General features: G+C 47.8%; 1 protein-coding gene across 2 annotated transcripts in view; it reads left to right on the forward strand.

Moving 5' to 3' along the window:
• Positions 7,015-12,750, forward strand: part of SLC24A4 (solute carrier family 24 member 4) — a 183,175-nt gene continuing 177,439 nt past the window's right edge. The window contains exons 1-2 of one of the 2 annotated variants that reach the window (XM_005695332.3): positions 7,015-7,356; positions 9,386-9,496. In XM_005695332.3, the coding sequence (XP_005695389.1) occupies positions 7,227-7,356; positions 9,386-9,496 (241 nt within the window). In that variant the 5' untranslated portion in view covers positions 7,015-7,226. The remainder of the gene's footprint in view (positions 7,357-9,385; positions 9,497-12,750) is intronic. The other variant, XM_005695333.3, reaches the window with a different exon arrangement.

Here is a 12,750-nt window from a genome sequence, read left to right on the forward strand (position 1 = left end):
GATTGAACAACAACAAGAATAGCTGCTGGATGGAGGAAAGAATGTGATGTAAAGACTGGTTAAGAAGGCTGCTTGGGGGTGCAGGTGAGGAATGGAGCCAGAGCTGATATGGGATGACAAGAAGGGGACAAACCTGAGGCCTAAGTGACAACAGACTGGAGGGCAGCGGGGAAGAGGCAGGAAGACAAGACAAGAATGAGCCCCAGATTCCTGACACAGGGCTCAGAATTCCTGAAAAGACTCCAGATATAGACACATGAGTCAGTAGCAGAGAGTAAGTAACTTCAGCTGGAGAGTTGATGAGCTTTTCTGGGAAGAGGGGTATAAAAAGGGAAGAAAAGAGAGCCTAGGATAGAGGCACAGAGGACCAAGGGAAGAGCTGGTTGGAGAAGGAAGAGAAAAACTACAAGCACACACTGTTAAGATCTTACGTTAAGGATGTGACTATTGTAAGAAGGGTATATTCAGAGTGTCCAATTGTGTTGAGATGTATCCACAGGTCACTGGTGGCCTTGACAGTAAAGATGAATGGGAGCTTGGGGTGGCATTGAAATGATGGTGAGAGCGGGCTCCACCTAACAGAGGTAAGCATTCTTTATCTTTTTCACATTGTAACCAAGCCATGTTCATTTATTCATTCCATAAATACTTCGTTTATTAAGCACCTAATGTGCTGGGCACTGTGTCCAGAGCTGTGGATAAGACGGCAGGTCCTTGAAGTCCTCACTGGCCAGGAGGAGACAGATATTCTCATCCATTTCACAAAACCACGTGATGGAAGTGCTATACTGGCGATGCACTCCAGGGGCTTTGGAACAAGCTGGATCAACTCTATCAGGGAGGGGGAAGGGGCAGGCAAGAAAGGTTCCAGAAAGCAAGGAGGCGGATTGAGGTTTGCACTGGTATGGCTGTCATGGGGGTTGCCCACTGCAGAGTGCAGAGCTCAGCCTGGCAGGGGAGGAAGGGCACTTCTGGCTCCTCCCACAATGCTGGGGCCATGTGACTAGCTTTAGACAATGAGTGGTGAGCAGTGGTGTGCAGAGCCCAGAGTCGTCGACTGCCAGCTGAAGATCCTCTAGAGCGCTTTCTACCCTCTGGCATGACAAGCAGCAGTCTTTGAGAATGTGGCTGCTCCCAAGAACCCAAGTAACTGCCCTCAAGACACACACCTCTTTATAGACAAGAAACGTAGGGGGTAAAAACTATTTTCCATCCACCTATCTTAGGTTCATTGGCTGGACACTTGTAAATCAGACCAACAAAAGACAGACTAACAAGAGGAAAACAAATGAGTTTATTAACATGGGCATCATGCATACACATGGATTACCTAGTAATGAGTAATTCAAAGGGGTGGTAAGAATTTGGGCTTACATAACATTTTAATGTACATTTCATGTATTCAATGGAATATAAATTAAAGCAATTTCATATATACAATAGAATATGACTCAGCCATGAAAAAGAATGAAAGAATGCCATCTGCAGCAACATGGTTGGACCTGGAGAATGTCATGCTGAGTGAAGTAAGTCAGAGAAGGAAAAATATGACTTCCTTTAAACGTGGAATCTTAAAGGAGATGATACAAATGAGCATATTTATGAAACAGAAACAGATTTATATTGCCAGGGGGAAAGAATAGGGGGAAGGGATTGTCAGGGATGTACACACTGCTATGTTTTACATGGATAACTAACAAGGTCCTACTGTATAGCACAGGGAACTCTGCCCAGTGTTACACGGCAACCTGGAGGGGAGGGGAGTTTGGGGAAGAATGGATACATGTATATGTATGGCTGAGACCCTTTGCCGTCCACTTGAAACTCTCACAACATCGTTAATCAGCTGTACTCCAATATAAAATAAAAAGTTATAAAAGGTACATTTTCAGAGAAGTGAGAAGACAAAGGAAAAAGACTTTGTGTTTCTAAGGTGGCAAATTGTGGGAAGGCAAATGTAAGGGCTTCCCTTGGAGGCTCAGTGGTAAAGAATCTGCCTGCCAATGCAGGAGATGCAGGTTTGATCCCTGGGTTGGGACAATATCCTGGAGCAGGAAATGGCAACCCCCTCCAGGATTCTTGCCTAGGAAATCCCATGGACAGAGGAGCCTGGCGGCTTATAGTCCATGGGCTCACAAAGAGCTGAACACGACTTAGTGACTAAACAACAGCAGCAACAAAAATATACGGGGAGATCAACGGTGGATAAGGGTGAATTTTAGCAAAGTTTGTAGCTAGATTCCTCTGGTGCTGTCCCTGGGTTGATAAGAATCTAGAGTTGTTCCAGTGATTAACTTCTGTCCTTCCTGGTAGAAAGGAGTGGGGACATCTTTACAGGTTTATTTCCTACAGTTAGGCAAATAGGGGAAAGGCAAGTAGAGGAAGCTTTTCTTGTATTTGCTTCTTCTTATTTAGCTTCAGCTCTAAATAATCCTTATGCCAAAGTGGCATGTTTTGGGGTCAAATATTCTGCTACCCTGAAGCAAACTTTTGTTGTTTTACCATATGTTATGGTTATCAGGGCATAACCTAGCCCAGTGGCTCTCAAAATATGGTTTCTGGACTAGCCGCATCAGCTTCACCTGGGAACTTGTTAGAAATACTAATTCTCAAGCCCCACCCCAGACTTCAGTTCAGTTCAGTGGCTCAGTTATGTCTGACTCTTTGCTACCCCATGGAGTTTCAGCTTCAGGATCAGTCCTTCCAGTGAATATTCAGGATAGATTTCCTTTAGGATGGACTGGTTGGCTCTCCTTGCAGTCCAAGCCGAGTCTTCTCCAACACCACAGTTTAAAAGCATCAATTCTTCGGTGCTCAGCTTTCTTTATAGTCCAACTCTCACATCCATACATGACTTACTGAAGCTGAAACCCTGGGGTGGGGCTCAGCAGTTGGATTCTGAAGCATGAAAACTGCTGTCCTAGGGGTTGCCAACTGATACTGCCATCTGGAAAACAGAGCAGGAGGAGTTACAATTCATAGAGAAAGTCATTCTGGTAAACTTGCAAAAATGAAGAAGAATTAAATGGTGAGGCTCTTCATATCATAGGAATGAATTTTTAAGAAAAAAAATTTTTTACTTATCTCCACCTACTGAGCTTTCCTATCAAAATGGTGAAAACTGGTCACGTGGACGGTCTCCTACTGTGTCATATGACAGAAAACACTATTGCAAAGAGAATACTTGGAATCCAACGTCACTGAAGCCAGAACTAGGCTAACGAAGACAAACCCAGAAATGCACTTTCCATCTGTCTCCATGGCCCTGCTTAGAGAATGCTCCTGGACGCTTTGAATTGAAAAGAACATAAGACCCAATTCTCTCTTCTGCAAGGTGAGTCATTAGAACTGCAGCAAAGACTGTTTGGTAATGGGCACTATTTAGATGAAGCAAAAAGTACAGTTTCAAACGAACTGCTTTTTAAACTGTCAAATAAAAAGAATCCGTTTGTGCATATGAAATTATTCCAAGGGTTCTATTAACTGAGAGCAGGTGAAAGATGTCAAAGAAACGTTCTATTAAAGAGCAGGTTAAATGTTTAAAGATGGACACCTGATGACTCCTTTGGCCTGTTTTCTATTCAGAAATGTCTATTTTCGCCAGCCCTACATAAGCTCCATGCACAAGTTTTAAGAGAATATTGCATGCTCAGTGTCTAAGTCATATCCAACTCTTTGCCACTCTGTAGACTATAGTCCGCCAGCCTCCTCTGTCCATGGGATTTTCCAGACAAGAATGCTGGAGTGAGTTGCCATTTTCTGCTTTAGGGGATCTTCCCAACCCAGGGATTGAACCCAAGTCTCCTGCATTAGCGGGTGGACTCTTTACCACTGAACCACCTGGGTATCCTAGTAATAAGATTCCATTTTTAAAGCTTCAATAAGTTTTTTTTTAATTGAAACATAGTTGATTTACAATGCTGTATTAGTTTCAGCTGTACAGAAAAATGATTCAATTTTGCGTATATATCTGTGTGTGTGTTTTCAGATTCTTTTCCCTTATGGGTTGTTACAATATATTGAGTATATCTTCCCGTGCTATGCAGTAGGTCCTTATTGGTTATCTATCTTACACACAGTAGTGTGTATATGTTTATCCCAAACTCCTAATTTGTCCTCCCCATGCCCCCTCAACACTTTCTCCTTTGGCAACCATAATTTTATTTTCTATGTCTTCAGGTCTAATTCTATTTTCTAATACAAGTGAATAAGCTCACTTGTATTATTTTTTAGATTCTACAATAAATGATATATAATATTTGTCTTTGGCTTATTTCACTTAGTAATCTGTAGGCCCATCCATGTTGCTGCAAATGACATTATTTCATTCTTTTTAATGGCTAAGTAATATTCCATTGTACAAATATACCACATCTTCTTTACACACTCATTTGTCAATGGGCATTTAGGTGGCTTCCATGACTTGGCTATTGTATTATAAATGTGCTGCAATAAATACTGAGGTGCACGTATAATATGTCATTTTGTTCATTCTGCTAAGTTGCTTCAGTCTTGTCCGACTCTGTGCGACCCCAGAGACGGCAGCCCACAAGGCTCCCCCGTCCCTGGGATTTTCCAGGCAAGAACACTGGAGTGGGTTGCCATTTCCTTCTCCAATGCATGAAAGTAAAAAGTGAAAGTGAAGTCGCTCAGTCATGTCCGACTCTTAGCGACCCCATGGACTGCAGCCTACCAGGCTCCTCCGTCTGTGGATTCTTCAGGCAAGAGTACTGGAGTGGGGTGCCATTGAGAGTTGCCTTAACCAATGTGATCTGAATGCTGTCTTGCGGATGGGATGAAAGCATATTATCACTTTAACTCTTTTTCCTTTGGCAAAAATAGGATGTCATCAGCTCTTTGCTAGCTTTCCAAATGCCACATTTAACACTGTTTTATGGTTTTTTTATTTGCTATTGCTAAATAGCAATCTTTGTACAGCCTGGTCATTAAGAAAATTCTTCAAACATATGAAAAGTGGGGTTTTTTGGTCACTGGCAGGTTTGCTCGGTAGAGGTCACTCACATAGAGAGAGGTCCTCAATGGTAAGGCTGCTCTACAGACAAAACAGAACCCTGAGCTGTTCTATACAAGGCCTACCCGGCTGTTTCCATCTCATTTACTCTAGGGGTTTCCACTGCAATTAGTCTTGTGTTCATGCCTTCAGTATCCGTGGGTACTGAAAAGGGACTATGGAAAATAATTAGTGAAACTTCTCCCTCCCCTGGCCCTCCAGGTACCTCTCACTTGTGTCACTGTGCCAGGCCAACACAAGCAATGCTTAGTCTGAGAGGAACTGTGCAGATGGTGTCCCACTAGAATCAGTGGGACAGATTTGAAAGGGTCACGCTTCTGACACTTGAGTGTACACACAATCCTCTTAGGGGGTCTGGTTAAAAATTCACATTCTCAGTAGGTCTGGGCTGGAACTCTAGAGCCTGAATTTCTTGCAACCTCCCAGGCAATGCTTATGCTGCTGTGGACCACATTTTGAGTAATGATAAATAAAATAACACACATCCTGCAAAAACAGTGACTTTTGTAACTGACTCTGTTAAACCGGCATTTATCTAAGGGTCTGGCTCCCCTTTGATTTGGGGTTCCTTGAAAGCAGGAACTGGATAGTACACATATTTTGGTTGTTTTGTTCTCTGACTGGCACTTGGCACTGATCCTGCACTCGGTGGGTGTGTATTTATTTAATTAAACAGACCTGGCCTTGTTCCAAAAAGGATTTTACATGGACTTAACCCCTAGCACGCTCTAACTAGGTGCTCAATGGCCAGGGAAAGAAGTCATTCCCAGGGGCTGAGGCCCTCTGGCTCAAGGTCCCCACCACCTGCTTGCACCTGGATAACAACTGAGCGGCTGCTCTTCTGAAATTCTGCCTCCTGCCCCATTTTTGAAGCGGTTTACGCTAGAGGGCCGATCAGAGAGAAGGAGGAAAAACAAAACCAAGCCCAGAAAGCCCCGTGAAACGGTACGGCTCCAGAACATCAAAAGCTCAACTCTCCGCGGCGGGGCGGCAGAACTCTCGGGTTTCTCTCCAACGGGTCTCCTGCGTTTTGCAGGTCAGCGTTGCGCCCCCGCCGCCGGCTCTCCCGCCCGCCCCGAGAGCCCTGCAGGAGCTGGTCCCCGCGGGCGCGGGCGCTTGTTGGCTTGGTGCAAGCGTGTTTGTTATCTCAGCTCAAGCAATTAATCTTCTCCTGCATCTCCCGCCCCGCGGGGGTGTAGGGGCCTCGGGTCGCCTCGGGGGTCGTGCAGAGCCGGGACTAGAGCGATCGTTCTACGGAAACCCTCGTTTCCAGAGTCCCTGCGGTGCCATAACCTGTTCCTCTCTGCAGCAGCCCCGCAGGGTTAGAGAAGGGCTAGTTTCGGCTCCGTAGGGGCAGGGGGAGAGAAAAAGGGAGAAGGAGGGCGACTGTGTGGGTCAGTAGCTGAGCCTCGCCAGGGAAGGGAGGAGCGCACCGGCGAGTGCGCCCTAGGGGAGGAGTACACGTGCTGGGGAGGAGGGGCGGGAGGGGAGGAGAAGGGAGGCGAGAGCTGCAGGCGGGAGGCGCCGCGGCCTCACAGACGCAGGCGCCGGTAGCCGGAGACAAAGTTGCCGGGGAGAGCTCGCCCCCGGAGGGCCGACGTCTAGGCGGCTCGCGGCGAGGGTCGCAGGTCCCGCGTGTCCAGTCTGCCTCCCCACTTGAACGCACTGGGCCGGCCCGGCTCCGCTCGCCGGGAAGCAGGGGAGCATCGCTGGCCGGCGACCGCCGCCAAACTTGGAGCGGGAGGATGCTACGAGTGGGAGCCGCGGCGCGGCGCGCGGGGGCGCACTGAGTGCTCCCGCGGGCGCCCCGGGGCACTGCTCCCAGGGCTACGGCCGGGCGAGGGCGCCGAGGCTGAGCGGGCAGGTAGCGGCACCAACGCCGGGACTGCGCCAGCCCTGCGATCCAGGGCCGCCAGCGCCGCCGTGCCGGCGTCGCCTCCTTGCCGCCGAGCCATGGTACGCGGAGCGCGCACACCGCGCGCGGGACTCTGAGCTCCGGCTGCGCCGCGCGCCCCCCACCTCCTCTCCCTGCTTCCCTGCCGAGCTCGCCCGCTGGCCATGAACCTTTGGCCTGGAGCCCCTGGCCTCTGAGCCTCGAGTCGCCCGCTCCAGTCCACGCCGCTCGGCCCCAGATAGCACTCCGGCCGCTGGGGCTCCCCATCCTCTGTCAGAGACGGCATCCAGGCGCTGCGGGATGGCGCTCCGCGGGCCCCCTGGGCCGCGCAAAGTTCGCAGGAGGCGAGAGATGCTGCCGCAGCAAGTTGGCTTTGTGTGCGCGATTTTGGCCCTGGTGTGCTGTGCGTCTGGCCTCTTTGGCAGCTGGGGTAGGTAATGGTGCGGGCCTGCCCGGGGAGTTGGGGGGTTTGGGCTGGAAAACCGCGGGACAGTTCTGGGAGGTGTTCCCTCTTTTCCCAGCCAGATTAGCTCCAAGGGTTCATCCAGTCCCCTCCCCATCAGGTAGGTAGAGCGCACCCAGGAGGGCTGATGGCTACGCTCCGAGCGCTGGTGCCTGTTCCCCTGAGCTGCGCGTGGCCGCTGGGGGCTCAGAACGCGGCTGCAGGTCTGTGTTACTAAGACGAAAGCATGAACCACTGGCCCCTCGGCGCCAGAGTTCTGTCCCTGGGGGTGCCCAGGGGGTGTGGAGAGCGCAGCGGCGAGGTCCATGTATGGATTCTCTTGGCCTGGGGCGGACGAGACTGAATGGACCACCTTCCAGTTTTGCAGAGCACGGAAGATTGTTCTCCGCGTCCCTCGAAAACCCAGGTTTTGAGTCTCAGCTCTCGCCCCCGCCCCTGCCGAAGGGGCGCCCGGGGTGTCCTGACGCGTCCTCTCCAAACCCTAAAAATGGTGGGGCAGTCTGTCCCCTGGGGAGGTTGCCGCTGTGTTTCAAAATCACTTTTCAACTCCTCTTAATCCCCGCGGAATTAGAGTGTTGGTGCCTGGAACCACTCTCCACACGCCTTCCAACCGAGAAGAGACAAGGAAATTTGGGAGTTGCTTAGGATATGCCAATTTAAGATGGAGAGAAAAAGAAACTTACAAAAAATGTTAGGGATGGGGTAGGGCATGTGACCCCAGGTGGAACCTTCAAAAGACATTCAGAGTGGCTAACGTTCCCATTATATGGGTGCTGGGGACCTTTTAGTGTTGTTTTTAATATTCTATTTTAATTTTTAATGTTCTCAGGCAACTTTATTTCAACTTTTCAATTGAAGTATAGTTGATTGATAATGTGTTAGTTTCAGGTGTACAGCAAAGTGATTCGGTTATACATATATGTGCATATGTATGTATGTGTTTATTTTCAAACATTCAAGAAATGCTGTGATTTAACAATCAGGATATGGGGAATAAAGCAGATGGTACCTTCTTGAGTAGTTAGGGACAATTTAGAGAGGCTCATAGTGATTGATAAGAATCAGGTGGCGCTTCATTAAACTTTATACAGCCTTTCAAAACTCAAACTTCGTGATTTGAGGATGAAAGATTAAACAAAACTTGCCCTTTCCAAAAGAAATCCAGAAAGGTTATTTGAACACCATAGTACCTGGTGCTTTGCAATTGGGCAAGTTGATGTGTTTTCTCCCTCAATTACACACTAGAAATAACAAAATACCTAGAGGCTCTTAGATGTCAGCATTATAGAAGAGGTATTATTACCCAGCTGAAGCTGTGTGCACCTCAGGAGAGGTAAATGAATACTTTAAAGGTCTTAAAGTGAGAATTATTTTTTATTTGCTGGATCAGGAAGGCCTTTAGAAGTTCAGCTGCGCTTGGTCATCAGCATCCACTCCAGTGATCTTCCTTGTTACTCAGTATGGCCCTTGGACCATCAGAATCAGTGTCACCTGGGAGCTTGTTAGTGTAGAAGTCCAGCTCCTGGCTCAGACCTACTGAATCAGAATGTGCATTGTAACAAGGTTCCCAGGTGATTTGTATGCACATTCGAGGGTGCAAAGTCCCGGGACAGACCCTATCACCTTTCTCCACCTGTTTGCTGACTATCCTTCGGGACCAGAATACCTGAGCATGTTTACTGGCTAAGAACTTAACGGTCGCCTGTCTAAACCCTGTATTGCACTTGTGAGGGGCTGAGACCGAAGCAATCTTGGCCAAGGTCAGAGCACATGCTGACCTGTCTGGGACTAGAAACAATGAGCTAGATCTAGGAAACAGATTACTGTAGGTGAGCAGGTGATCCTGTGCTTCCAGTCACTGTATCATCCCTGCAGATGGCTTTAAATAGTCAAACAGGGCTGTTGCTGACAGAGCTAGATATATGCTGTAAGGCCATTGTGAGAATGTAGGTGCCATGTTGATATCATGGTGTTTGTGACTTATTTTCCAATCCAGGGCACAGAACAGCTTCTGTGAGCAAATATGTTCTCCCAGACACATGGAGAAATAGAAGGCTGATGGCACCAGTGAATGGGACTGAGGCAGCCAAGAACTGCACAGATCCTGGTAAGAGATTCTTCCCAAGGCATTGACTTGGCCTCAAGATGGTATGGATGTAGACAGTCGTAACCAGAGCTGAGAAAAGATGGTTTTGTGACCCTGAATGGGAAAGGGTAGCAATAAGGAGCTGAAAGGTAACATACAGACATTAATCAGTTATGCTGCTAAGCAACTCACATTCTTTATCCAACAACTGAAAAGGTCATCTTTGAGAGTTTTCCATTTTCAGTTTTTGTTCTCACAGTGCTACTAAAGGGTCAGTGTTCTGCCCCGACCCCCCATTTTGTTTGTCTGGATGTCTTTGTTTTCTCTCCCTTTTGCTCGCTGAGTCCATCTGATGGAACTCCAGGGGCAGCACACCCAGCTGCTCTGGGAGGGGACACTTTGGGATGACCCACCAGGTCATACCACCCAGGGTCGCTGCAGGGGTGGGACACACTGGGACCCCTTCTTTGGGAGAGGAATTCCAGATATCATTGCAACCTGAGAGATGGTTCTGCTTGCCCTGGGAGGTGGTTTGATGTTCCTCTTCAGACTTCTCCAGGGAGTCAGAGGCTGTAGGGACCCAGTCTTGTCTGTTCTTCTTGCCAGACACAGGCTTTGCTTAAACGGGTAGAGATTTCTTCCCAGGAGCTGTACTGGCCAGCTAATAGAAGCTCAGACAGGCCAGTCCTAGGTTTTAGCTTCAGCCCCCAAACTTGGGGCCCCTTGTGCAAAGGACTCAATGGGATGATGCATTTGAAAGCTCTTTAGGAACCGTGAAGTTTTATCTTATTTAAAATAATTGAAGTATAGTTCATTTCTAATGTGTTAGTTTCAAGTCTATAGTAAGGTGATTCAGTTATATATATATGTCTATTATCTTTCAGATTCTTTTCCATTTAGGTTATTATAGAGTATTATAGAGTGTTGAGTATAGTCCCCCATACAGGCTTATACATAAACCTTGCTGCTGACCTATTTTACATATAATAGTGTGTATATGTTAGTCCCAAGCACCTAATTTACCCCCACCTCCCCTCTATCCCCTGTGGTAACTGTAAGTTTCTTTCTAAGTCTATGAGTCTATGTCTGTTTTATACATAAGTTCATTTGTATCATTTTTTAAGCTTCCATATATAAGTGATATGATATTTGTCTTTCTTGCTTGATATGATAATCCCTAGGTCCATCCACGTTGCTGCAAATGGCCTTATTTCACTCTTTTTTTTTTAATAGCCAAGCAATATTCCCTTGTGTGTATATCTTCTTTATCCATTCATCTGTTGATAACATTTAGGTTGCTTCTGTGTCTTGGGTGTTGTAAATAGCTCTGCTATGAACATTGGGGAACATGGGGTGCCTATCTTTTCAAATTATAGTTTTCTCTGGATATATGCCCAGGAGTGGGAGTGCAGGATCACGTGGTAACTCTATGTTTAGTTTTTTAAGGAACCTCCATACTGTTCTCCATGGTGGTTTCACCAATTTACATTCCCACCGAGGGTGTAGGAGGGTTCCTTTTTCTCCACACTCGATGGAGGTTTTATTTTAGATGGATACCACTCAGCTTTTCCACCAAGTTGCCAAGCAAGCCAGTCTTTTTAGATGTCTGTTTTCTTACCTGTAAAATGGGAAGAATAGAACTTGGCCTCCTACTCTAGGGTTGTTAGAAGAACCGGGTGAGGCTCTGCATGGGGCTGTATGAAAAAGGAACTAGAAACCCAGGCCAAAGGAACAGGTTAGGAGGCAGTCTTCCCATGACTTATTCTCATGGGAGTGCCAGCAGAGCAGTGCTGTGCTCCATTGTATCCAACACTTTGCCTGTAGCCCACCAGCCTCCTCTGTCCATGGGATTCTCCAGGCAAGAATACTGGAGTGGGTTGCCATTTCCTTCTCCAGGGGATCTTCCCCACCCAGGGACTGAACCCGCATCTCTTGTGTCTCCTGCCTTGGCAGGCAGATTCTTTACCACTAGCGCCACCTGGGAAGCCCTTATTTTCATAGGCAAGTCTTATCCACATTTTACAGGTGGGTAAATACCTAGGGAGGAGACAGGAGGCACTCAAAGTCATGAAACTTTTAAGTGGGAAGCTGGTCCGGGAACCTAGGCCTGTAGGTCTGAAATGTTTGGTTAGTTCCACGCACCGACGAAGGCCAGGGCCTTCCCTCAAAGCCTGTTTTCAACACCATCAACTTCCCTTCCCTCAAAATGCTGTCAGAGGAGTCCATCTGGGACACAGAGGTTTAGCTAAATCTCCAAATTGTTCACCCTCTGCTTGATGGGGATGGGGCCGGGTGAACTCGCAGAAAAGCAGCTGGGATTCCCTTTGAACTCCCACCTGTCCTGGTGACCCAGTGGGCAGTGGTGCCGTCCTGTCATTTCACCTCCCTCAGCACATTCTTCCAGCAGCAGGAAGTGGCTGACGCATGTGTGGGACTAACCCGTGAACATGTGTACAGCCAGAAACTGTGGCTGGGGCCCATCCTCTCATTCCAGTCTCCTGAGATGCTAAAATCAGCACTATCCATGTGGGGAATGCTTTTTCACCCTGGGTAAAGAGGGGGAGTGCATTCTGCACTGATTTCTAGCTCACCAAGCTCTCATCTTGGACTGGCTATGTCTTCCTCCTGTAGCCTCTGTCACGTGTAGTCTGGGCACATTGGCTGATTCAGGACCCCATTTCTTACGTTAGAGTCTCCGATGCCCTAGTGTTGCTCCTATCTCTTCAGTGTACTGTCTGATCAAAAATTATTCCACTAACTATGGAGCAGTCAGCCCTATATGGCAGGAATGCCTGGTTTTGTCCCCCTTCAAAGAAGGAAGCAGGGAAACTGGCAAAATGTTTAGCAACAAGTCACTTGAATTGGGCTTCCCAGTTGGCACAAGTGGCAAAGAACCCGCCTGCCAGTGCAGGACACATGAGAGACACGGGTTTGATCCCTGGGTTGGGAAGATCCCCTGGAGAAGGAAAGGGCAACCGACTCCAGTATTCTTGCCTGGAGAATCCCATGGACAGAGGAGCCTGGTGGGCTACAGTCCTTGGGGTTCCAATGAGTTCATTTTGTATCAACTGTTTCTGGGATCGTGTCCTGCACATTAGAAAGGACTTGGTAAATATTGGTCAGGTGATGGAATGAAAGTGCCCTTTCCAACATTAAACACCTCAGTGTTTTTGCAAAGGTGAGGAACACAAGGCTCAAAAGTTTAGTGACTTCCCAGGATCTCTTGGCCGCCATGAACATCCTGGGGTCACCTGGCTCTGATCGCATGCCCTCCC

Source organism: Capra hircus, chromosome 21 (assembly GCF_001704415.2).
Source record: "Capra hircus breed San Clemente chromosome 21, ASM170441v1, whole genome shotgun sequence".
In the NCBI taxonomy this organism is placed as follows: Eukaryota; Metazoa; Chordata; class Mammalia; order Artiodactyla; family Bovidae; genus Capra; species Capra hircus.